Genomic DNA, 27429 nt, shown 5'->3' on the forward strand with positions numbered 1-27429 from the left:
AATCAGATCGGATCAGATTACCAATTTTTTCAATATTATCATCTGTTTTTGATGTGGCAGGGTTACCTGGACAAACATCATCTTCAACGTCTTTTCGGCCGTCTTGGAAAAGCTTAAATCACTCCAAAACTCGCACATGTGATTAACATTCATTACCATATACTTTTTTTTAAATTTAAGTTTCAACAGCAGTTTTTCCAAGTTTCATATGAAATTTCATGACAATTCCTTGCTCTAATAAAACACATAATTTTTTCGGCAAAAAAAAACCAGATGTTATCCAAACGAAGGTCATGGCCAGGCTAATATGTCTACAGAAACTGGTGCAGCAACAATCGAAAGAGAAGGCTTCACACTACAGCTGTCCGTTATATGAATTTGATCCATATGCAGTTCTTCTGTAGCAGCATTAATCTCATTATTTAATAACCACAGCTTGAATGCTCTTTCTTTATTCTTGAATAACTTAACACAGACTGCTTTAGAGAAGTTGTGGGTTTACGGTGAATTTTTTCAATGTGCTCTAGCCTAGATTTAATAGAAGCAGTAGTGGATTTCATGACCTGAAATGTCATTTCCACTATAGTCATAATACTTGAACATAAATTAAAGAACAGGAAATTGACAGAAATGTTTAAAATAAAATAACATAAAAATATAATACAAGATGAAAATCATGATTCATGATTTTGAAACTGAAAAAAAAGTGGTAACTAGTAAGAGTTAACTAAATCATATAATAAATAATTGCAACTTCTCTGAAATTTGCTATAAGTGAAGTTTATTTATCTTTAAATAAAAGGTTTACAATTTCCAAAAAAGAAAAAAAAAGGTGTAATCTGGAGTTGATAGATAATACATTAAATAAGCTTAAAAATTTATACAGGATCCCTTGATTTTACATGGTTAATTCATCCCTGAAAATTTTAGTGTAAATTAAAACCGGATAAATCAAAACTGTTTTCTCAAAAAAGGTATATAGTACAGTACTGTACTACTGTGCAGTATAGTATCTGTATGTGTACATATTTAGTAGGCTAAATTCTTAATTGTTTTTGCAGGTAGAAGACACAGAATTTTTAGACAGTTTGGCTAAACATACTTTAATTAATAGAATATAAATCAAATCCAGTACATTAAATATGATTACATACAGTACAGTGTTGTAGAAACAAAGTAAAAAATATAAGAATAATAGAGTACAATAGAAAAATCATAATACAGTACAGTATTATTAAAAAAAAATTGTTACCTTAAAATAAATGTATGTATAGGCCTGAATACAATAAGGAATATTAAAAAAACAAAAATTGTAATTTAGTTCAAGCTTTGATTTCCTGAAATAACTGTCCATGTTTACTTTGCGTAGTATTTTCTATCACCCAACAGTCCATTTACAACTTTTGTACTTCGTTCTTGATCAAGATCATTTTCAGTTACATAATCATAAAATTTTTTGATGTATCCAAATGCCTCCTATAATCCTTTTACTGTTAATTGTGGCTGAGAGATGGAGAATGAGGTTTAAGGTTCACCACTGTTGATTTTTGATGACCCTGATTTAAATGATGTGGCACTGATACTCGAATTGTCATCTAGCTGCTCATTTGGCGACTCTGCTACTGTTAACAAGTGTTCATTTTCCAAACGTTGTTTATCTCCTTCCACAAGTTCATTTACATCTTCAGCATCAACTTCTAGCCCTACAACTGCTGGCAAGTTGCACAACGTCATTTTTAATAGTACCTGTAATTCCTTGTCCGTTATCATCGAATGCAGTTTGATCTTGTACCATACTCCACAATGCGTACTCTCTTTGATTTCTTTCCAAGCTTCGCCAACAGTGTGTACAGCATAAACGATGTTATATTAATTCCAGAATGTTTGTAAATCACAGATCTCATTGCTTGAACTGTTAGTCGCAGAAACCACCTGAGAGAATGTTTTTTTTTAATCTTTGGGAATGCAGACTAACACAAGTTTTAAACCAGTCAGAAAAATGTGCCTCATTATTCATGCTTTTTGGTTGGATGTCCAATAAATGTGAAGAGATTGTTTGTTAATTTGTTTAAAAGCAAGATTTTCTGAGTGATATACAAGCAGCGATTTTAGTTTACCGTTCCCCTTTGCATTTTCTCTAAGGAAAAGTATGAATCAATCTTTAGATATGTTAAAACTGAGCATATGGGTGTTCTTCTTTTGCGATAAAAGTACGTTTAGGCATCTTTTCCAAAAAATCAAACTTTTACACCAACTTTAATATACTTTTTACACCAACTGTTTTAATGTTTTAAAAATATTAAATTGTTGCTATGACATGTACCCTTCTTCTCTCATGATAATTTGTCAATCTTTTTTGAATTTTTCAGCTTCTTCATTTGCACTGGCTGCTTCACCTTGGTCTGAATGTTTTTAAAAATTTTCAAACCATCCTTTGCTTGCATTAAATACGTTGATATTTTCATCATGGTATTTAGGTGTTAATAGTTCATGCAAACTTAATGCTCTTTCACAACTAATAATAGTTGTCACAGGAATACGACATTGAGTACAATCTTCTACGAAAATGTTCAATAGTTTTTCAAGTTCAACCATTAAAGGAGATCATAAATAAGATATTTATAAAGCCTGAAGAGAAATGAACTTTTTTACATGCAACAAGATGGAGCCCTGCCTCACTACCATTGAGATGTCAGTTTGTACCTCGATAAAACTCAATCCTGATGATGGGTGGGTCAAAGAGATGCAGTTGCGTACCCACCTCGGTCTCCTGATTTGACACTCTGTACTTCTACTTGTAGGGAACCATCAAGAATGACATATCAATAAAAACCAGCACCGATTGATGAGCTGCATGAAAAAATCATAGAGTCATGTGATGCCATTACACCAAATACACTAACAGATGTAGTTCTGTGTGCAGTTCGGTGCCATGGGCGTTATATAGATGCTGCTAGTGATCATTTTGAACACATACCAAACCCTCCCTCAATGCCAAAAATAATCATGTTATGTCAAATTTTTCATGTGATATGGACTAGCAAACAGTGAGTACATTTTTTTGGATCCCTCAATATAAAGACAAAAATACAAACTTTTAGAAAAATTCAACTACATAGAAATGGATACAAAAAAATGAGAAAAAACAAATCAAAAATAGCCTGTCTTGTATAAAAAAAAGAAAATAAATAAACATAAATTTCCAGATATATAGTGAAGTGAATAAAAACCAGTATTTACTTTTACTTGCAATTATACAGGTGTTTACTTGCAGTTCTGTGAATAAACAACGGTAAACCAAATACTTGACAAGTATTCTCTTTACTAGTAAAATAGGGAAGTGAATAACCTTTACTTATCAAGCGTTTACTTGTAACTACACGCAATTACTGATTCCGGTCAGACTTTACTTAAAACGAGTGAATAAAATCCTAAGTTCGGAAGAGTATTCAAGTATTTACTGGTAGAATTTCAAGGTAGCTATTTAGTAACCTTATTAAACTTTCATTTAATTTTTTATACTTGGTATGGCTGCCTTTGTCAACATTCGTCAACCAAAAACTTACAAAGAAAGGCGAGTATTGAGTCCAAGAAGATATGAAGAACTAATTCGTTTTACAAAACAATCGGTTGAATTTTTGACGAACGCTTTTTTGGAACAAAGTAATGAAAAGCGAGGAGGTACCTCTGTCATCGCAACAGAAGATGGAAGTATTTTTGCGGTACTTATCAGACCCTGGATTTCAAAACGGTGTCAATGAAGACTTCGGGATTCACCATTCTACATTATGAAAAACTTTTGATTATGTTCTGAATAAAATAAACAAAAAGGCATCTGAGTGGATTCCACAGAATGCTCATGAGTTAAATGAAGCTAAGAGAAAATGGAGTTCTCGCTTTAAAATGCCGAGCGTAATAGGTGCTGTGGATGTGCAATCCACAGCACTTTTTCTAAGCACTATTTCTAAGTGCTGCACGCACTTAGAAATAAATAAACCAGCACGCTACGGAGACTGTTACGTAAACCGTAAGAAGTATCCCAGCATCAACGTTCAGGTAACATGTGATTCCACTGAAAAAATCACTAGCGTTGATGCTTCTTGGCCGGGTAGCACCCATGACAGTCGCATTTGGAAACGGAGCAGTGTTTGCCAAACCACGGCTAAATTTAATGGTACGGTATGCCTTTTGGGAGACAGTTTTAAAACACTGTTACGAAATCATTTTATATGGTATCTAAGTCGCTTATTTTGTTTATACGATGTAAAATGTTTTATTTAGACTAGAAAGAATATGACCATTTTTTCTCTCAGAAATGTATAGCTTATCTTACTAGCAACATATCGATGTATTGAAACACATAATAAATTATGATATACAGCACGAAAAAAAAAAAAAGAAGGAATTTGTGGTCATAAATACGTCACTTTACTTGAGGTCTATAAATATCTTTTCTGACAAATGGTATCGGTAAACATGTAACATATAACGATTCATAATGAATAAGAGTTTACAGTAAAAATGGTTTTTTGTCAATATGAATAACCTTTTGAGTGGTGGGAATTTTTATAAAACGTAGTTTTCTGAATCTACGTTCACTTATACTAACATATGTTACTAATCTGTGATTTATGACATGGGTTTTTCATCATATTTTGCCCAATTTTCAACCGATTTGCTTGAAAGTATTATTTTTTAAATCAGCAAACTATGTTTCATAACAGAGAACAAAAAAAAATTTCGCTAATAAAAAACGCGGTAGAAATGCGCAAAATAATTCTGCAATTAAATTATCGTAATTTTTGAGGCAATCAGAGATACCAACATATTTTCGCGGATACCAATCAACCGCGGGATCATTGTGATGGGAAAAGATTAAAACAAAAGAAACGTTTGATGTATTGACAAACGTGTATTCTAATCACTGGTGAAACAAATCTCATTGATAGGCTACGGTGCATATCACTGATGTGATGAAGGTTGGGAGGTTGAGCCATACAAGGTTGTTATATAATGACATCCTTTGCTGGTTCAAAATTTTGCTATTTGAAGTAACTCAAAAGAAAGTGAACAGTATATAAGGGAACATATCAGTACAATGTCAGACTGTTCCTTTAAAATATTCAAATGAGGCTGTCACACACTGTATGTACACATGTCACGGTTACACTTACATTCAAGTGGCAAAACAAATTTGGTTGAAGTCTTGTCACTGGAAATTACAAGGAAGGATTTTTTAAATAACCGATGTCAAATCACCTGGTTCTTAAAGCAGTCCTTGCAAATCTTCAATTACGATATGAAAAACGCCTACATAAACAGCACTAATGGGTGTTTGTACTCAGCATCTAATGTGTCTTTTAAATTTTGACACCCCTTCCATTGTCCCAACCTATCCCTGTGTATATCCTCCGTAGAGGGATATACACTCAACCCCAGAAAGTTTAATTATGACCTCACCATGTATAATAAAAAATTAACAATTCCTATCGTCTTTCATCAAACATTTTACCATTTTCTAATTAAGACAAACACAGATGAAGTAGTATACATAGATGGGTCAAAACAGAATGATACCACTGGATACGCTTTTGTTGTAAATGACAGAAACTATATGTTTGGTCAACCTGGTGTTACAATTGTCTACAATGCTGAATTGTACACCATCAATATGGCTTTGAATATCATTAAAGTCAAAACATCATCATATCCTTATTTGTAGGGATTCATGTAGTACACTTCAAGCTTTAGAAGATTTGTATTCTAGACATCCTATCATTACCGAAATTCATAATACAATCGCTGAGTTGAATTGTCAAAACACATAAGTGAATCTCTGTTGGATCTCTAGATATGTGAGAATAGTGGGTAATGAACAAGCGGATTCCGTTGCTAAAGGTGCATGTAGTCAACCATCTTTACCTCTCATGTTACTACTATTGATTTTATTAATTCCATTAAAAATACTTTTCAAACAAGGCAGTCAGGTGACTAGACAGCTACAGTAGATAAAACTTTGACACATCAAAGATATGGTGTTGCCAAGGGACACTTCATGCAGAGAAATTCACTGAGAGGAAGTGGTCCCCTGCTGACTGCAATTAGGATACATCAGCGCTACTTGTGGTTACCTGATGTCAGCAGAAAATGCACTATTATGCTTGTGATGCGACTGCTGCTTGACTGTGTGGCATCCTTCTGGATGGCATATGCTATGCGGTCTTGCATTGTAAATTTAAATTATCAATGGACATTCGCTGCGTCCTAGGCAATGGTAAGAATATACTAGACAGAATATTGCTACTTCTAAGTATCAATATACTTCATAAAATTTAATGTTAAACAACCATAAATTTTGATTTTATTTTGTTTTTGTGTTGTGTATTTTATCCTAATGGTGAAGTTCATTTTATTATTTTAGTTTTAATCTTATTTTAATATTTTTGGTATTTGTGAAGAGGCTTTTTTTGTTGTAGTTTTGTCACTGGTGATAATGTGAAAGCATTTTTCGACCTCAAAAAAACAGCACCTACCTGGTATGAAGGAACGATACATGAAGCCAAATGGGAATTTCACTCTCAGATGTTACAGAACGCTACTTCGAGACAGATGACTGAAATCTTCCCTCTGAGCCCCACAGTCCATTTTGATCCAAGGTAATTTACTCGGACGACCCTTTTTAGGGAAGCTTTATTCACTACTAGTGACATTCCTCAGCAAAGAGCACTGAAGCAGAACCTCCTTTTCAGAAGCCATCCTGCATGGGCAAAGCCAGCAAATGTGGTATGCTCTTATCCAACACCTATGAATGTGCAACACTGGAGATGTTACCACCTACTAACCTCCCCTAAGGTCACGCAGCGCCCTTAACAGAGTCATAGTCACTCTCACTTTTTTATTCTTATTTCTTTTAATTTACAAAATTATAAGCCAATTTCATTATTATTTGTACTTTCTAAAATACTTGAAAAAATTATGAAAACAGACCATTAGTATTTCTTGAAGCACCAACTATATAAAAAAATTTTATTATGGTTTTAGGAAAAAAATGTCTACTGGCACATCAATTTTTCAGTTCTTGGAAATGTGTAAATTGCATAGATAAAAAAATTCCATTTTCAATAATTTGCAATCTTATTAAAAAAATTCCATTTTCAATAATTTGCAATCTTATTAAGGTAATGCATTTGATTTTTTCTTCTTTTTTCAATTCCACACTTTACTGCTGATGAATGAAATTAGAAGGTTGGTAGTAGCAGAAGGTGCATACAATTGGGTACAGTCATAAACAGATAACTGAAATTTCATCTTTTGATAAGAATATACGTGTAAAATTTACTCCTCATTTCAAGATATAGAATGCAGAATCTCTCAGGGATTGTCCTTGATCCCTTGCTTTTCTTGTTTATTAATGACCTGTATCAAAACTTCAACCATTCATTGTTATACTCTTTGAACATGATACAACTCTATCTATATCTGAAGATAATTTTTTAAAAGGAATTAAAAATTCTATGAAAGCAGTTCAAAAAATTATTCCGAGTGGATTTTAAGTATTTAAATTTAAGTACAGATATAACAATTTGCACTGTACTTCTCAAGTAGATGTAACACTGTTGATTGTGTGGACAGAATTTCCGTAAATGATAACAATAATTTGTTGCCAATATTTAAAATTTCTGGGTATTTTATTGGATGCCATGTTTGGGATGATCAAATCGATTTCGTTCACAAAATCAAACTGAGCTGTTTTCCTTTCAAGTACCTTAATAAAATACTAAGCCTGTGATCATTATTACATATTTATTAAGCTTAAGTTATATACCAGTTGAAAGTATAATGTGTGTTGTAACAATTATAAATTTTTATTTTTACCTAAATTATGTTCATAAGACTCAATTACATTGGTTAATTTATTTGTATTTTGTACATTTTATTTTATAAATTTCTTAATACATCGACAAACGATTTTTAAACGCAAAAGTTAAATTGATTTATTCAAAAACAATTGTGGATAATCGCAGCATGATTCATTACTTATCACAAATTCTTTCTTAAAATAAAATTTAATCGCAGTATGACATCATGCTTGAAATATGAACAAACGTTTCCCACACAAAGCGTTACTTTAGTGTGCATACACGTATTCACACAGACTGTATAATTCTGAGAAATGGTGGTGGGGTTAGACCGGTAAGACCATCAGAAAGATGCAGTTATGTGTTGGAATTTGTCTTGGCGAGTTGAGTGCAGTGACTATTTTAAAGAAAAACTGTTTTTGAGATTTTCAATCTATGTTATATACGGTAGACAAGTATGAGAATCTAATATTAAAGGCCTCTCCATAGAAACATTTCATGAATCCATTAGAAAATTGCTTATCCGTCGACTATTTAAAAAAAATAGTATTATTAAAAATGTAACATGTTATAATGACAAATATGTTCAAAATTATAATTAGAATTAATTTTGGATTGGTCAATTCCTTAGTACTATAAGTATTAATAAGATATTTTGTAAAATTCTGATATGTAAAAGTAGACATGTAATAGTGGTTCTACGAATTCAAGTAGATTTTATTGTTTGTAATTTTTTTTATTCTTATAAATAATGTACAATTATTCACTGCTGTTAGTAACATTTTTTGATGTGTTAAGTCAATGTAACTGTTTTTTTTTTGTAAAACTCAAGAGAACAACCTAAGCAGCAGAGTCTTCATACATTGTTTCGCAAATTCAACAATACTAAGTTCATTTTTTTTAGTATTCATTAAAAATTTTATCTTTGTGTATAATTTAAATTTGATATTTTATAAGCTTACAAAATGGTGTCTGAATTGGGACAAAAAGCTTACCACAAAATGGCGCCCAGACAGGGACCTGAAGTTTACAGTGTTCTCTTGGGCTCCCTCAAAAACCCAGAACGAATGCAAGATGTAGAAATAGGCTGACAGATCATTGTTTGGTGTATATAATGATAATGATCTACAATCGTGTAGATCAATATTTAGAAAATTAAATATGCTAACTTCACATCTTGTGATTATATTTATAAATGTGCTATTTCTACTAAAAAGTATAGTAGTTAAAAAAAAATATATATATATTTATCTACTAATGTAGACAACTGTCTACTTACAACAGACAACTGTTTTGGTATAACTACAATATTTTGGCTAGCAAGAAAAGATGTTATTATGCATACCTCTGTAACCATTTTTAATAAATTATCAAACATTTAAAAATCTTCTCACCAATTTATTTTAAGAATAGTTAGAAAATATTCTTCAACAGAAATAATATTCCTATAAAATTTTAAATAATAACAATTAAACATTATTAAAAAAACCCTTCCTATTAAAACATTATTAAAAAAAACCTTAACTTTCTGCATCCCGTTAAATTTGTACATAAATACGTGCTCAAATAATTTTCACTATTGCCTTTTGATAAGTGAATTTTTTCTAGTTCTTATATATGTAATATTTTCATATATTTAATGTATTATATTTGCTAATACAGACTTTAATCACATATACTTTTTATTTTATAATTAATTGTATTATATTCATGGCATGATCTGCATAATGTATTATTATGTACTGATCAGAATAAAAGAATTATCTATTATTTAATTTAATGTTAATAACCTATTTATACTCACAAACCTTCACTCAGATAAAACTGATTCACGGGAATTACCTGACTTTACACTACTTGTGAAAGATCACCTGCTAATTGTCTATTTTCTTTAACATTCTTTATACATTCTGGATTCTTAGATAATTTATACCATCTACAAAGGTAATATGTGCAATATTTTGTAAATGTGAAAATTAATATTAGTTTAAAGAAATTAAATGTTTCATAACATAAATCTCTGGATTATTATTCTACTGACTACTTCTTTCAGCTTATTACACACTTGTGTAATATCTTACTTTCTTTTTCTGTTTAACCTCTGGAACCACCGTTAAGATATTACTTCAGAGAATGAATGAGGATGATATGAATATAAATGAAGTGTGCACACGTGCTGTAGTCTTGCACAGTCTCAAGTTGACCATTCCTGAGATGTGCGGTTAAATGAAACACAACCACCAAAGAACACTGGTATCCACAATCTAGTATTCAAATTTATATAAAAGTAACTAACTGCCTTTACTAGGATTTGCCCTTAGAACTCTAATTTGAAATTAGCTGATTTGCAATGACGTGTTCACCACTAGATCAAGCTGGTGTGTTTAGTATCTGGATAATCCTACCTTACTACTATTATGTGTTTTCACCATACATTGTTAACTATCTCTTGGTTCAATATATTGTGCATGTTAATCCCAACTTTTATAACTAATTTTATTAACTTATTCATAAATAATTTTTAATTCAATTAATTACTACAGGTTGGTGCTCAATATTGCAATTTTTTTTTTTAAATGATGGAATGGATGATTAAAAAACACCATTCATGCTGAAATTTAAATCCATAATAAATTAAAATAATAATTCAGTATGTTTACCAAGAAACCAAATATTTGCATGGTTAAAGACTTCCATGAAACACTGTTATTGTGAAACAACAGTTTTAAAATTTAAAAAACTTAAAACAAAAATATGCAAATAAGTTTAAATTAAAAAAATAAATAAACAATAGATTTAAATGATTCAAGTTGTAAGACTTGCAAGCTCATCAAGAATGTTACATAAAAATAAAAATATTGAAAACAGTAACAAAAAAAAATTCTCTAAAAGGTTTATCTCTACAATGCAGTATAACGCATAATATATATACTAAAAAAAAATTATATATTATTTAAGTAACTAAAGGTGCTAGATCCAACCGAATTTACAGATGTTGAGAGACGAATTTTGTAGTATGAAGAATGGCAAGCCTGACCAGGATTTGTACTCGAGAATCTTCTGAATAAAAGATGAAGACTACTTGAATACTAACTGAATGAGGAACACAGCAAATTTCTAACTAAAATTAAGACATTAATGATCAAGCTATTAAAAGGGTAAGTTTTCTACACTTACTTCTGGAAATAATCCTGAGGTGTTTCATCATCGTAAAATCCTAACACAATTGTATTGGGTTTCATTGCTCCCATTCCTGATATTCTAATTAGATGGTGCATACCTTCCCGAACTGACCGTGCTACTGTTAGTTCTATGAAAGCTTTTACCTGTAACATTTACACATAAATTATACATAATTTAATGAAAATAACTGCTAACACTCATACTTCATGAATAAATTACAAGATAATTTATTCTAAAAAGCTGAACATCTTATATATAAATGTGAAAGATTATCTGTTTGTTTGCAATAGCATCACATGAAAATCAACTTTTAAATTTTCAGAATACATTCATGTTATCCCAGGGATGGTTTTAAGCTGTAGATTGAGGCCCTAGTCCTCTCTGGGGATGAAGTTGTGAATTAACGATATTCATCAAAGAAACAAAAATTAAACCTTTCTGTCTTTTGTAATTTAGATTTTTCAAGTATTTGTGAAGTCTGTATAGGTCCTTCTTCGTAGTTTCATCTTCTCTTTTCTTTTCTCATATATAATGTTCCCCTTTATTATTCATTTCTCTTCTTTTTCCTTTTATGTAATTTGTCAATCTTTTTCACTATGCCCTCTAAGGAGAGATTGAATCTAGGACGATCAAGTACCACTAGGTGTAGTCATTTTTACAAGAACAAGAAACAAAGAGGAAAGAGATCAGTGCCTGGAGGTTGAATGAACATATAAATGCAAAAGTTTCTCACAACCTCATTGAGGACAATGAACGTGTCAGGGGTCCAACGAGCTCCGCCCCCTGGTTAGATGTTCAGGCAAATGAGTCGAGCCCTAAATGGCTAGTAAAAATATAATTATAGAGTAACACAGAATGACATTAATATACAAATACATTTAAACAACAATAAGAATGGATTATAATGTATAGGTTTCTCTAAAACTAAGGAAAAAATTTCTTACCTTCATGTGATCAACAAGGGAGAGCCAGTGTGTGTATTCATCTAACGTAGGATCCACTTCCATTTCTGAGAACTCTTGTCCAACTTTAACATGGCCTAAAACATATAGGCCACTTTTTTTTAAGTCATTTACAAAATTTATGAGTGGACAAGATGATCTAGGATTGACAAGCATTAATAGCATCTGAGGTCGCCAAAATTTTACATGATCCTTCCTAGAGTCCAACATCAAGAGATATTTTCTCACCTGAAATTTATTAAATAAACACATCAAATTTAAGGAATAAATAATGCTACATATTGAGATTCATAAAATCCAAATAAAAAAATAATATTATGATTATATTTATTAAAAAAAAAAAAAAAGTAGCAACCATATCTAACTTCACAAGTTTTTAAAATTTTTTCAAGGTCAATATAGTAAAAGTTTAAAATTTAAAATAATTAAGGTTTTTAAGTTAAAAAAACCTTAATTTTTTATACCAGTACAGTATTCCTCAAATTAGACTTGTTTATCTTTGTAATTAAAAAAATTATAATTATTTATATGGTTAAGGCATGAAGATGCATAAAAAATTGGCAATCAAAAGTTTGCTCTGTGTAACACAGAGCTAATAGTTAAACCACGCTGCTTCATTAAAAAAAAATCAAACTGCTCAAAATGGTACAGGGAAATTCTCCCTCTACTTTAAACAAAAAGTATACCATAAGTAGCAATGCTTCTATACCATTCCAAACATAACAAACCAAGTCAATTTACGGTGTTACAATAGTGTGTGTTCTTTAAGCAGAAGTGAATTTCTCTTTTTTTTCTTGAATACAATGAGAAAAAGATGACCATCCTAATGTATTTCTAAAATCAGTAGTGACTTTCTTAAGAATATTTTGGTAAAAATTACAAGTGCAAGTGATGCAGATTCTGAGGTTACAATACGACAGCGGCATCCACAAAACCTTGAATAGTATAACATTTGTGATAACAATGTTGCAAGTAATTTATCTCTGAATTAAAAAAATTAAATTATTTAATTTGAAAATATTTTTGTTGACTGACCTCAATTTTTAAGTATATAACCTATAACAAACTGCTCAGAGGCTACTAAACAATAGATATTTTAAAATCATTCTATAAAATAACTGTTGAAAAAATAACAAAAAATTATATACTGCATATTTAAAAAACTAAAAAGTAAATTAAAAAACTTCTTCCTTAACTTTTTTTGCACTCTGGAAATATTCTTAACATTAATTTTTGTTTGGTAGCTAATGGGTTAATCACATACATGTCTTCTTATTTTTACATCTACCATTATTAACTTTCACAACCAACAATAATAATATGCAGAAGATTCTTTGTCAATAATTTATTACTAATGAAATAATCAGTTCAGTGAAAAAAAAAAAAACGTTACCTGATGAAATATTAATGCTTGAGATATTGATCCCCAATGAGCAGATCTTGATGGTGAAAACAAATGAAGAAGCAATATTAACAGAAGACAAAGAACAAGACTAGATGCTGCATACCAAGAATTTATGACAAACATCATAACAATCGTACCAACCAAACCTATTAGAGCAGTGTACCAAGAAAAATATTTGAATGATGGCCTGAAAAAAAACATACACATGTAAAAGTTTATAATTAAACTAAACTAAATTTTTTTCAAAATATCCTACTATGTTTCAATTATTTCAATAAGCAGGGAACACTATCAGCAGAGTGTAAAACCTAAAATTTTTCAAATAATCAGAACCAGTATTTTAGTATAATTTCTTCAATATATTACACAATTTTGTTGCAATTCTAATACATTTATTGTTAGAATTATATTAATAAATAACTGGATTGTTTCTACCATTGTAATTATCATGTATTAGTATCATTGTAATTACATTTATAAAAATGTACTTATTTAATTGGTTTTATATTATTACAAGATATTTATAAAAAAAATTATAGAAATTTTTCTAAAACAACTACATTAATGGACACATATGCACACATGTTTGTATATATACAAGCACCAAGAGTTAATCCAGAAAATAAAGAACATTTCAATGTAATAACTTTAGAAAAATTAATAATAAATTATTGTTCTGAGAGGATCTGATGGTCTGGATTGGGAAGTGATTACGAATTATTGAAAATAAAAAATTAAACAGCACTTCAACATTAAAGTTAATTAAATTTATAATTATAACAGAATACTTAATTTAGAATAAGTGAATATACATTACTTCACAATATAAAAAAGAGAATAAGAATTCAAACACATAAATAACTAACAGCACAAAAAAAAACATAGCAATACCAGTCCTACCGAGAACAATATTTACTTAAAACAATAATCTAATTTTAGTAGTTTATATTATATCCGACAATACAGAAATAGCTGCGAGCAATAAGTAAAAATTAAGTAAAGTCTTTGTAAAATTTAAATCTAGTAAAGAGTTTCATGCGACGATATATTGTCAATAACAAAAAACAATGTTCACAACATCGAGACTACCACACCCAACGCACACAGCAGACTGGCGACGACATTCGTACACAGCTCAGAATAATAATAAACAACTTGGGTTATGTTGTTTATAACACCATTCACTGATTTGTTGATAAACCCAGTCCGTTTAATGCGAAATCAGCAAAACTGTGGTTTCTCGAACAACGTTGTGACTGCGACCTTGACCAAAACTGATCCATTATTTATTTGGTATTTATACAAATGATTTCTTTATTTTATTTTATTGACTAAATTTAAACACACCAAATCACTAATTGATTATTTAAACATCCACCACTCCACCACTAGTTTTGTTAGACACTTAATGACAACTCTCTTTATCTCACTATCAATCCCAAAACAATTGCTACCTAAAAATTCTTTCAGTTTGGGAACAAATAAAAATTTCTTGGGGTCAAATGAGAGCTGTATCTGAAACAGAGTGAATGTTACTGTGAAACAAACTTTTGGACAATAGATTGTGTTGTTTATTTTGAATTGCAAGGCAGAGCCTTTAACTATTTAGAATAGGACAGCCAATTTATTGTTCTGCTTGGCATGAAATCAACCTAAGACCTTTCTGGACACAAAAACTGCCTTCACTTTAAGTGTGCTCAGAGTTTGCTTGATTTTTCTTTGGTTTTGAAGGAATTCCTGATTATCATTCCACTGATTGGTGTTTATTTTCAGCAATTTGGAGCTTATCCACACCTCATCAACAGTAACAGCACTTCTTGCTTATTAAGAAATATCAAAGCAACTAATTCACACTCTTTCTCTTTTCTTCAGGTATGTTCAATGAGCTGATATGGCAGAAAGTTTCTTGTAACTAAGATGCACACTGACAATTTCAAGTAAATGATTTCTCCACATTCCACCATAAAAGAGGTTTGTGCAGAATGACTTTTGCTGTAAACATCAACTATTCATTCATTGTGAACATTCATTGATTCACTCTTATCTCATCCTTATATATTGCCTTTATTGTATAATATTGTTGTTTTTCTTTGAAAAACAACATTTGTAATTCACAAATGAATGATCGAATTACAGAGTCAACTAATGATGTAATTATTGATCTAATCAACGATTAAATAAACAAAATGTAATTTGATTTCACTAATGTTTCAACTATTAACCACTGTTTTATTCGAGGTTGCTATATGCATCTTCTTGGTACAAGTTTTCAAATAAAAAAGATTTTTGGTGTTTTTATTATTTTATTTCTTTTTTTGAATGTTTCTTTGTTTTTGCATAAGATGGGTATAAAACTGTCACAATTAATAGAGCTTGTGATAAAAACTGCATTTTATAAGAAGCCATGATGATCACAACCCCACTTTCCTTCTGACCATATTGATGCTCTACTCTAGTGATTCTGTCTAAACACTAATACCAAGAATATTAAATGAGAAGTGCTGCTATTAAGTAGTGAATGAGGAATAGTTCAGATTTACACAGAATCTTCTAGTTATGAATTAGTTTGCATATTGTTATAGGTACTCGTATATTAATTAACCAATTTTATTATTTATTTGTCATCATTCTTAATGGAAATAAAAAATGAATACCGTATTTATTTGAGTACCCCTTGCCACCGAATAAGCCCTGGACCTTGATTTCCAGACCGAAAATCTAAAAAAAAAATCGAGTATATGCTGGTATTTTAAAGTGCAACAGATATGATAAAAAAAAAAAAAAAATACAAAAATATTCAGAAAGTAAAGCATTTAATTTGTTCATTTAAATTACAATATTAATATTACATTAATAATTAATTGCCGTTAAGTACTAGTTCAGTTCAGAATCAGTAAGCCAGTAAAACGAAAAGAAGGTGTCATGTTGTAAAGGACCAATTTCAATATACTTTTTAATATGGAATTTTATTTTTAATTAATCACTGTCAATGTCTGTAGAAGAGTTACCGGTAAGTAGTCTTCACGTCGCTCTGCCAAAGGTGATCGTCTTCACTACCATCAAGTTCATTAGATATTCCGCATTTTTTAAAACTTTTCCTTACTAATTTCGTGGAAATACCTTCCCTAGCATCTTTTATTCAAATACAAATCTGGTTAAAATCTGGGCGTTTGATTCTTCCTGTAGGCGTGAGAAAGAAATTTTCATCAGCCATCCATTTACTGTACAGTTGTTTTATTGCAGATTTGAACGGTTTATTAATGCAGACATCTAGTGTTGCAGTAGAGCTGTCAATCTGCCTGGAATTATTACTTGGTCTGTCATACCCTTTTTTAAAATGTCGTTCACTTTATCAGTCGTATGGCCCCGATAACTATCCACTACTAGCATATCGGTATTTTTTTTATTAAGTAAATCTCCTGTTCGATTTTGCCATACACACCTGATCCAATCTAAAATTAAGGTTTCGTCCATCCAACCTGATTCCTGTGCTCTGATAACTCCATTTACCTGTACAGTAGGAAGAGTTTTTTTTTTTTAAAAACAATGTATGGAGGTAATTTTGATCCATCAGAAGTAATGCAAAGTATAACACTACACCTTTGTTTTTCATTACCACCAGTGCGAATTGTAACACTTTTTTACGGTTTTGTTAAATGGCATTTCAAAATATACGGGGGTTTTATCAGTGTTACCTATTTGAGAAGGCAAATAGCCTTTATATTTTCTAAGATTTATTATATATATTTGTGAAAATTTAATATTTTTTGTTCATCTGGAAGTCGTTGAGAAATTGTTGTCTTTTGTCTTATTGACAAATCATTTCATGCAAGCCATCCACGGCTTGCTTTAAAAACAACTTTATTCAATGATTTAGCGATTTCATGGGCATATGATTGACACATTTTTGTCCTGACAGCATAACCGCATTTCCTTTTTTCCATAACAAAGTCATACAATTTTTTTTCTATGTCTGTGTATTTTGGTTTTAGGCCACGAAAAGCCCTTTAATTACCAGTGCCTTTCACCAGAAGTTGTTTCTTCTTACGCCAGTCTTGAATGCAGCTTTCATCTACGTCAAATTTTCTTCCAGCCGCCCAATTTCCAATTTTTTCAGCCTCTTCTATAACGTGCAGTTTTTCATTTACTGTAAAAGATCATAGACGCGGGCCTTCTGTACTCATTTTAATCCCGTAATTAAAATTAATCACCGTATTAAACTTTACAAGATAAACTAAACAGATAAAATGCACATAACCGTCCACATATACAAACAGTATAATGACTATGACGAATAGAAAAGACAACAATGGGTAACTGATACTGTAACTGTAGTGTCATTAGAATCGAATGCAGCCTATACAGAATGAATCAGTTTTATAAAAATATTGTAACTTCGTTCCTATCTATAATATGAACATGATGTTAATAATTAACGATGCATTCTGTATAAGCGGCATCCAGTATTGATAAATGAAAGCCTAATGTAACTATACGTAATTGAATTTAGGTACTTCTAAGAAAACATTTACTTTACATAAATTATCCTGGCTAAAGGCTATATTTCAAGTAAGCCCTGCACCTTATTTTTTCTCTCCAATTCCAAGAAAAAAAGTGCAGGGGGTACTTGAATAAATACGGTTATTAAAATATTATGTTATTAAACTGGCATTAACTTTTAATGCATTACTTGACTATAACACTTCAATTTTATTCAACACAATCTTTAGTAACTGTGAAGAATTTCATTTCTTTTTTCTACATCCAATCACTAACAAATCAAAAACTAAAATTTAAATTAGTTTATCAGCATGAAATAATTCACCTTTTGCTACTTTCATAACGACTTCCAGATTTATTTTTATTGTTTTGAATCATAATTGTTTTTACTTTTTGCAGATGTCAGAGCTGATTTAACAGATGAATATTGCATTCTGAATGTAATAATAATAATACATGAGAGTAAAAGCATCAATACTAATCAAACAACTTTTGAACCAAATAAAGGTTATTATGAATAAACGTAAATGACAATTCACAATCAGGTTTTGGGTTCTTACTATGTATTGACACACGTAAATATATATATATACATATATGTGTATATACTGACAGAGTGAAGAGCCTGAAAAAGACCAACAGGGTTTGTCACTAACCATACTCATAAAATACCTACATCATTAAAAAAATCTATATTGACATATGTATTATATATTGAATATTAAAAATTGAATTTTTACTATTTTTTCATATTCTTGGTCTTTCTGATAATCTAGAAAAAAGAAATTTGGTTGTAGGTTTTACTGTATTACTTTACTATGCAGAACACCTTTCCTTCCCAGCATACAGATACTTTGGACACTTCCAATATCCGCATTGTATTCCAGGGTAAGTTAAGGATATCCCAAATTGGAAAGCTGCTGATGTAAACCAAACCTCATTAGAATGTCACTCTAGTACTGTCAGTGGTAATAAACATCCAAAGTCACATTGTTAAACCAAGCTTTGATTTAATAAATCTAGTTACAGAGCTTGAAAGTTTTAATAATTTCTATGCTGCATGATGTGAACAATACTTTTTAAATTTAAAGAAAAAATCAATAATTCTATATTTCTTAGAAGGCCTGTAACAACTTCTATAAGGCCTTCTATATTTGAGAAGGCCTGTAACAACTTATCTAATAATTTTATAATAATGCTAATTTCTAATGTTAAAAATGTATTTTCAAGCAAGGTAGACTGGGGCAATTTTGAGACAAAAATCAAACTTTTCTCATCTCAAAAATGTATATGTAAAATTAACTGTACATTTTTTCACAACTCATCACTGATGTTACAATTATGTGAAACAATTTTTATCCACTTACATATCGATTAAGTTTTGAAACAAGGCAAAAATATTGTTTCTCATATTTACCCTGGTGTCCAGGCAATTATGAGACAGCCTGGGTAATCTTGAAACATATTTTTCTAATGTATTTATAATAGAAAAAATAATCCTGACCAATACAATTTGTAGTCAGGACTATTTATTTCATTAGGGATGGTTAGAGAAATTCTGAAACGTCATTCATCAGAACAAAATTGTACTTAGAACAATTTTCAAAAATATTGTATCTTAGGTAATCAAAGTAAACAATAGTGTATAGAATAGCCTAAAGGTTTTTTAAAAGGTGAAAAATATTTTTAAATTTATTTATGTATAAAACACTAATTAAGAAAGACTGCCAGTTTCATTTAGCTATAGAAGTCTTTAATTTCTTAGAAACCATATGTAAGGATTGATTGAACTTAATTATATCTATTATTACCTGAAGTTAGGAGCTGATGCAAGATCAAGCCCTAAACAAGCAAGATTTGTAGCTAAATATGAAAGCAGGAACAATACGGAATTTATCTGAGCAATGGTGTTGAGAGAACCAATAAGCAAAATGAGCTGCACAAACAACCAAGATAGAAAAACTGCTGCCAGAGGATTACTTCGCCAAACACCTTTTGTTATAAAAATCAGCAACTGGCCTAAAAAAGGAAAGAGATTTTAGGCTATTTGTAAAAAATATTAATAAATTAAAAGTCACTTACCATGCCATTATAGCAGTTATTATTTTCTAAAACTAATTTATTGGAACATTTCAATTTTTTAAAACAGGAACTGGATAATATGATTTAATTTACATAATTGTCATATTAGATACTAAAGATGGATGGTACTTACTGGGTAAAAATAGCAGTATACCAAAATGCTTTACAATACTTGGGACTAGTATTAATGACTGTCAAGATTTGTTTTTACTATGCTGTTACCTATAAACAGCTTTGTTTCTGCTTTAACCAACTGTGTGATAAAAGCATATTTATATTGCATAATGTAATGAAGTCTGCTTTTCTTATGAAAATGGTGTAAGTTTTTGTTATTCATTTTGTACATTATTTTGTTAACTTTTATGACTGTCTTAACTTGGCTGCATCCTTTGCAAGTTTAAGTGCAACAGGTAGAGTTGATAATATAAATGTTATTATTTCTGATTACTTGTTTATTTAATTTATTCAGAATGTGTACATTAATATTGAAATTCTGTAAATCAATTATTACTTTCCTGGCATCATAGCTTTAGAGCTATGCTGCAAGAAGGAAAGTATGGTAATCAGTCAAACAAATAGAGTAAGAGTTTTTCATTTCTCAATAATTCACAACCCAGGGGCCCCACCCAAAGAAAAAAGTGTGGGAGGAATAATGTTCATACATATGTAGTAAGCATGTTTGAAGCTTAATAACTTTTGACTGGATATTTGATGAAATTTGGCACAGAGACTCTGTATATGGGGCAATTCGATGGTAAAAGTTTGGGGTCAATATCTCTTGGGAATGGGATAGTTTCTTTTGGATAAATTTTTTCTCAAAAATCTTCCAACACGGTCCTGCTTTATACTAAGCCCAGTCAGTACATGCATACATACTTTTCTTACCATAAAAAAATTCTCAACCACAGAAAAATACACTAGGGGCAATTATTGGAGATGGGGGAGCCGATCAAAGTTTAAAAATATTGATTTTTGGAATTTTTAAAAACTTTTACAATAAAATATTATCATAATATTACAATAAAAAAGAAATCTCAGGTAACTCTTTATTGGTTGTATATTATTCGGTGGAATTATTTTTATTTTTTTTTCATTTACACATTAAATGTTGACAAATCAAAATCATTCTTGGCAGATGATTTTGAGGATGGGGAGCAGAAAAAAGTAAAAGATATCAATTTCCTAAACTTTTTTCATGTATCGTTATTTTCCACTATATAAGAATAAATAACCAATGCTAGGAGAGTATAACAACTTTGTCGGCTATTTTCAGTTTATACTGCACAAGCAGTGTATTTATATAATTTTCAAAAAATATTTACAGAATGCATAATACGCAAAGATATTTAGTTATATTTGATTAATGTTAATGACAAAAAAATTGTTGTATGAAAAAATTAATGAAGAAAACAACACAAAACTAACAAAAATTTTAAAACAACAGAAATAAACAAACAGACTTGCAAAAACTTGAGAATACATATGTTGATTTGACAGCAGACAAAGAAATGGCTGACTCACAAAATAATGGACCATAAGGAACTGTTAAAACAACCTTTTTTTTAATTAGAATGTTATAAAGTAGTAAATCCAAATACAAACATTTTGCATTTTGCAACTATATTTGGTCATTTTTGTCCAGATTACTGCACTAAGAGGGCACATGTAACAAATGATATGTCAAAATACATCATGAGCATGGAAAAATACATTTAAAGTGTGGTTCAAACTTGACATATTAGGATGGAAAAGGCAGAAATTAATTTTTTGTATCCAACTTAACTTCACCAAATAAGTGATTTGAAAACACACACACATACAAACAAATGGAATATACAAACAAAAATGTTTTTCACACACACATACATATATATATATATATACACACAATAGTAAAATAATAATAAAAACAACAGTGAATATAATACATTACCAAAAACATTATCTTTGGCTAATGCCTCGAGAACTCTACTAGAGCCAATTAGATTGCTCAGACTAGCAGAAAATGTAGCAGTTAGAATCCCAATAGTCACAAAAGGAGGCCAAATATTAAGCGGTAACATAAATATGAAATTGTTTTGCAGTAAATATCGACTGCACGTAGCAGCTGTCAATGTACAAACAGTACCATAACATACTAATGTGAATGCAACAGCTGACAGCGTACCCTGAGGAATATTTTTGGCTGGATCCTTCAGTTCACCTGTAAGGTAACGGAAAAATAAGGACGTTATTTTGCACCAAATAATAATAGTTTACTAGCTATCAATAACAAACAGTATTGTACCAGATGAATGTTATGTTCAATTTTTAGAACATAAATAACCTAAAAACAAAAACATTCACTGAACTTCTAATTTTAATACACTATTCTTCTTAACACAATCATTCAGCTCTTTTACCCAAAAATAAAATAATAATTCATTTAAAGAAAAGTATAACTTTAAAATTGGCATTCCAATTTTAATTCATTTAGGCTATGTTAGGAGATCATAATAAATTTTTACTTTCCTGGTAACAAAAAAAAAATCCAACCAAAATTCTGGAAGGATGCATGTTTGAATGTAAGCCTGTATTTTGATAAATATCTCCGAGTGCCTGAACATTAAAAACTCAAATATTTCAATATATGATGCATTAATGACAAATTTTGAACTTAAATGAGACAATGGGCTGGGATATTTACTGGCATTTCAAAACTTCAATTTTTTGTGAAGGTACTATAGGAACTTGAAATTCGGAACAGTGGTAGTTTTCACTACAAAACCTTTTCAATTGGACTTGGGGGTGAGGATATAATTAGAATAATTGTTTTAGAGTTTTTGTTTTATATATATATATATATATATATATGTCCAATATAAACCCATATAAATTATATGGGTTCTAATAACCCATTAATTTGGAAAATACATTCATTTAAAAAAGCTCTAACTTATGTTAAATTTTGGGTCCAATTCAACAAAGGATATGCCTATATACTAAAAATTATTTTTTTGATTTTGTTTAAAATTCCTAACCCAACTTATTAACCATTCAGTACCAAATTAAACTCAAGTCTGTGAATAAAATCTTTATTGAATTAAGTTTTATGCCTCTACAGAAAAGTGAGTAAGATGGTACCAATTAAATTAAGGGTACTTCTCATATATTTAAATTTGTTTTTGGTAAGCAAAACAAATAGTTTGTTTGCAAATAAGTGATTAAAATTAGGAGAATAAAATCTTTTATTAGAAATTTTGAAAAAATTAAATATAATTAGCTTTTCTTCTATTAGAGTATTACTATTTCATTGTGCAGTAAAAAATTTATAAGCAAATTCTCACACAAAAAATTTAAAATTCACAACAATTAAATTGTTGTGTCTTGAAGAATTGGTTGTAATTTGTTTGAAAATTTGCACTAATTTTTATAATTAATTTCCTTAAGTAGATCTCAAATGACTGTATTGTTTTATCCTACAATTTTAGATAAGACTCCATTAATCATCTTAGAAAAAAAAAAAAAAAATGTTCCAGGTAGGTCATGGCTAATGATCCTAAAGAAACATTGCTTTATTTTATACTATCAAAGCAAACAATTAATTTATTTTTTTTGTTCCTGAGATATCAATATTTATAACACAGGTTAACAGGAAAAAAAAAAATATTAATTTGGAACTAAGATAAGAAAGTAGGTGAATTAGTATTTTTTATGCTTAATCTTAAAATTAAATCAGTTTTTCTTCATCACCCTCAGATTTTTATTTATGACCCTTTAAAATATTGAGAAACATCTTAAAAAATAGAATAAAAAAATAATAATTACAATTAAAATTTCTATCTTTATTTTGCAGATATACACATTATCTTAATTTCTTTTTTCTTATTTTCCTTTTGTGTTCAGTAAAGTCTTCCTTTTTTATCACTGAGCAGCAGTCACTCATCATGGATTCATCCCATCTGCCATGATAACATTGTTCCATCTGCAATATACCTTGGTAGAAAATTTCTCCTTGTTCGTTGCTGATGTCACCGGTTTCAAGGGAATACGTCCAAACGAAAACGTAAAAAATGAATTTTTAATGACATTCTGCAGCCTAAATTTTTGTGTTCACTAAGACTTCATTTATAAGCTGATCATGGTTTTCAGCTTTTTTGTTTCCAAGAAAACCAGTAACAACAGTTTTGAATGACTTCCATGCTGCTAGTTCTTTAAGATTCAGTTTGCTGTCTATAATATATTTTCACAAATTAATTTTCTTATTTGTGGCCAAACAAATATTCCCTCTTTTAATTTGGCTTTACTTAATCATGAAAAAACCTCTGCTAAATATTTAAAGCCACCTCTATCTTTATCTAATGTTTTTAAAAAATTCTTCAGATCTAGTTTTATGTGTAGAGATGGTAAAATAATACAATCTGCTCCGACAAGGGGAATATTAACAACATTTTTTCTTGGGGTAAACTGATTTATTTTTGGCCAGTCTTTAACTGCGTAGTGTTTATCTGTAGCCCGACTATCCCACAAACACAAGAAACACATATGTTTTGTAAAGCCACTCTGAAGAAGAGAAGAAAACCCATTGGGTTGGTCTACAAGTAAACTTGTTATTGCAAATCAGCTGATTTCTAAGTTGATAGTTCTAAGGTTCAAATCCTGGTAAAGGCGGTTTACTTAATATACGAATTTGAATACTAGATCATGGGTACCGGTGTTCATTGGTGGTTGGGTTTCAATTAACGACATCTCAGGAATGGTCGATCTGAGACTGTACAAGACTGCACTTCATTTACACTCATACCATCCTCTGAAGTAATTCCTTATGGTGGTTCTGGATGCTAAACAGAAAAAAAAGAAAGACTGAGAAGAAGCCCTAACACTTTCAAGTCAGCAATGATTTGCCAACAGTGTTCATCATATTTAATAGCTTTCAAAAATTTTTGACACACTTTTCATTTGTTTCTTTCATTTCTACAGAATGTGCTACTGGTACAGACGAAAATTTATTTAAATTAGGAAACAACATTGCCTTTAAGCATCTTTTTGATGAGTCTATAAATAAACGCCATTCATGAATAATATATTCACTGTCCAGTTCAGATAGTAGCCCCCTAACATTCTGGCAGGAACAAATTAATCCATTTCTTCTAAAATATTTCAGTAACATGACTCACTGACATGTCTGGCTTGATATGAAATTACATCAATTGACTGTTATGTATGAAATATAGGTTTACAGCATGCAACACAATATAAATGAGATGTGAATAAGAACATAGAGACATACTAACTTATCTGTATTGTTTGTTCCACAATGATGGAACAAATAAATTTAAGGGGCTTAAGAACTTAAGAACATTACGTGATGGGTTGTTTCAAAATACATATTCAGATTCGACATATAAAATACTATATACAACACCTACTCCCTTATCAGTTCCAAATTTTATGTAAACCAATGTAATTTACAAAAAAGATGATTTAAACATATTTTTAAGTTACGCCGAAACAAAAGTTACACGAAGCTTCCCTCTATCATCTAATGAAATATCACCAGAACCTCTAGAATCACAAACTAGAAAACAATTTCTAAACTCATTATCTGTAACCAATTTTCAAAACCTTTTCCATTTTACGTTTGATTTTAAATAATAATGTCATTAATATTTAAAAATTATATGATGTATTTGAAATAAAAGTCTGTCAAGGGCAAAACCGGGAAATATATACATCCTTTGCTGACTTTTTTAAATTTATCTTATAATCCAGATAATTATACACTAGTTGTAGATATGTTAAGATAACAAAATAAAAACATTATACAGGGTCGGACAGTGACACATCAGACTTTACATTTATAGTCATGACTTTGTGAACCAGGAATAGATAAAATTAAAAAGTAAAACAGCAAAGGAAATGAAGTTGGGTCCATCCTTATCCTTGATATGAAATATAAGAAAGGAAGAAGATCTCTGAAAAGGTTATACTGGAGTTATAATTTAATCTAGAGAAATTTTATAACTACAAGAGAATGATCCACAGATTCTTGACAAAATTTTGTTTATATTAATGATACTCTAAAAAGGAGATACAACATGGAGGAAAAGCATATCAACTGCTAGCAGATTACTTATAACATTATTGTTTTAATGAAAAAAATTTCAATAATTAAAGTAAACAAATAAAAATAATAAATTTAGAAAATGTAAAGACAGAAGCTAGCTTACTTAAATTAACTATAGTGAAAAAATAATTTAAAAATATAGCATTGTGATCATCTAGCCACTGTATTTATAGAATTATTTCTAACAGTTTAAGAAATACTGGTATTTTAAGTAGATATAATGACAAAATTAAAAACTTTTAAATTTAAATACACACTACTGATAAAGTTCACACATCTTGACCAAGCACATCTGAACAAATATTTATTTTACAAGAAAAAGATAACAAGTCTTATATATGAGTAATTATGTGTACTGCTACATTGGACAACTCATATTTTGATTGTTTTCGAACATGTCTTGTCTTGACTGAATGAAAGTAATATGTACTACTGGCCTTAAACTTCCTTTCATTACTGACATTCTATTTTTAATTAAGAGATTCTTACACGATATATATGTCTACTTGTAAAACTCTTTTGTGGTTTTGGAAATACATTCCTGATTAAAAAAATAAATCACCATTTACATTTTTCTAAATTTAGAAATCCTGTTATTGCTTGGATGAAATACATTTCATACAAAAAAATGAGCCCTCATATATCCCATCTTAAGTAATAAGATTTTTTTTTCTGGGAAATGATAGTAGTGCAAATATTTTTGAAAAACTAAAAAATTAAGAACAACATCAAAAAATAGATAAAACAGTTAATATAAAATCAGTAACAGACCTACCTTATTGAAGGCAAATTTGTATGATAGTCATGCTAACAATTGGAAGTAAATTCCCATTTTACAGTATACAAATGTCTTCTAGTTTTCTGCACACAACATAATGTGAAAAATCCGTGACCTGTTAAGGTTATATTTACAGAGTAGTTTTTACTGGTAAGTAATGTGAATTGGTAGTTAGTCAGTTAGGGTCCAACTGGTTCACTGGTAGGAGAAATTTTATGGATTAGCTGATAAGTAAAGAATTCAAAAGTTTAGGACCAAAAAAGCTGAAGAACCTTTTTTATCCATTATATTGTTCTATAATGCATTTTGTTATTAATCAGTTTACCTTCATCTGTCTTGACAATAAAACCCACATTTGTTGTAGTCTTGTATGACTACTAGCCTCACCATAAATTGGAACGTCACTGTCAGTTAGGTCTGTGAATTTCTGTCAAAAAAGTAATGTATTGTTAGTTTCTGTAAAGATAACAGGTCACATTCATTTGATGTTCTGAGATGTAATAAAAATACATAGGTATACCACATAATTTTGACAAGATATAGTTCATTATAGA

The 27429-nt window shown here is 30.0% G+C and overlaps 1 protein-coding gene across 2 annotated transcripts in view; it reads right to left on the reverse strand.

Annotated features, from left to right (window-relative positions):
• The window catches only part of LOC142331070 (solute carrier family 12 member 9), a 126595-nt gene that overhangs the window by 45575 nt on the left and 53591 nt on the right, over positions 1-27429 (reverse strand). For both annotated transcript variants that reach the window (XM_075376736.1, XM_075376727.1), the window contains 5 exons: positions 21925-22194; positions 19721-19928; positions 13398-13596; positions 11987-12232; positions 11037-11185 (listed from right to left, as the gene is read on the reverse strand). In XM_075376736.1, the coding sequence (XP_075232851.1) occupies positions 11037-11185; positions 11987-12232; positions 13398-13596; positions 19721-19928; positions 21925-22194 (1072 nt within the window). The remainder of the gene's footprint in view (positions 1-11036; positions 11186-11986; positions 12233-13397; positions 13597-19720; positions 19929-21924; positions 22195-27429) is intronic.

Source organism: Lycorma delicatula, chromosome 1 (assembly GCF_047948215.1).
Source record: "Lycorma delicatula isolate Av1 chromosome 1, ASM4794821v1, whole genome shotgun sequence".
In the NCBI taxonomy this organism is placed as follows: Eukaryota; Metazoa; Arthropoda; class Insecta; order Hemiptera; family Fulgoridae; genus Lycorma; species Lycorma delicatula.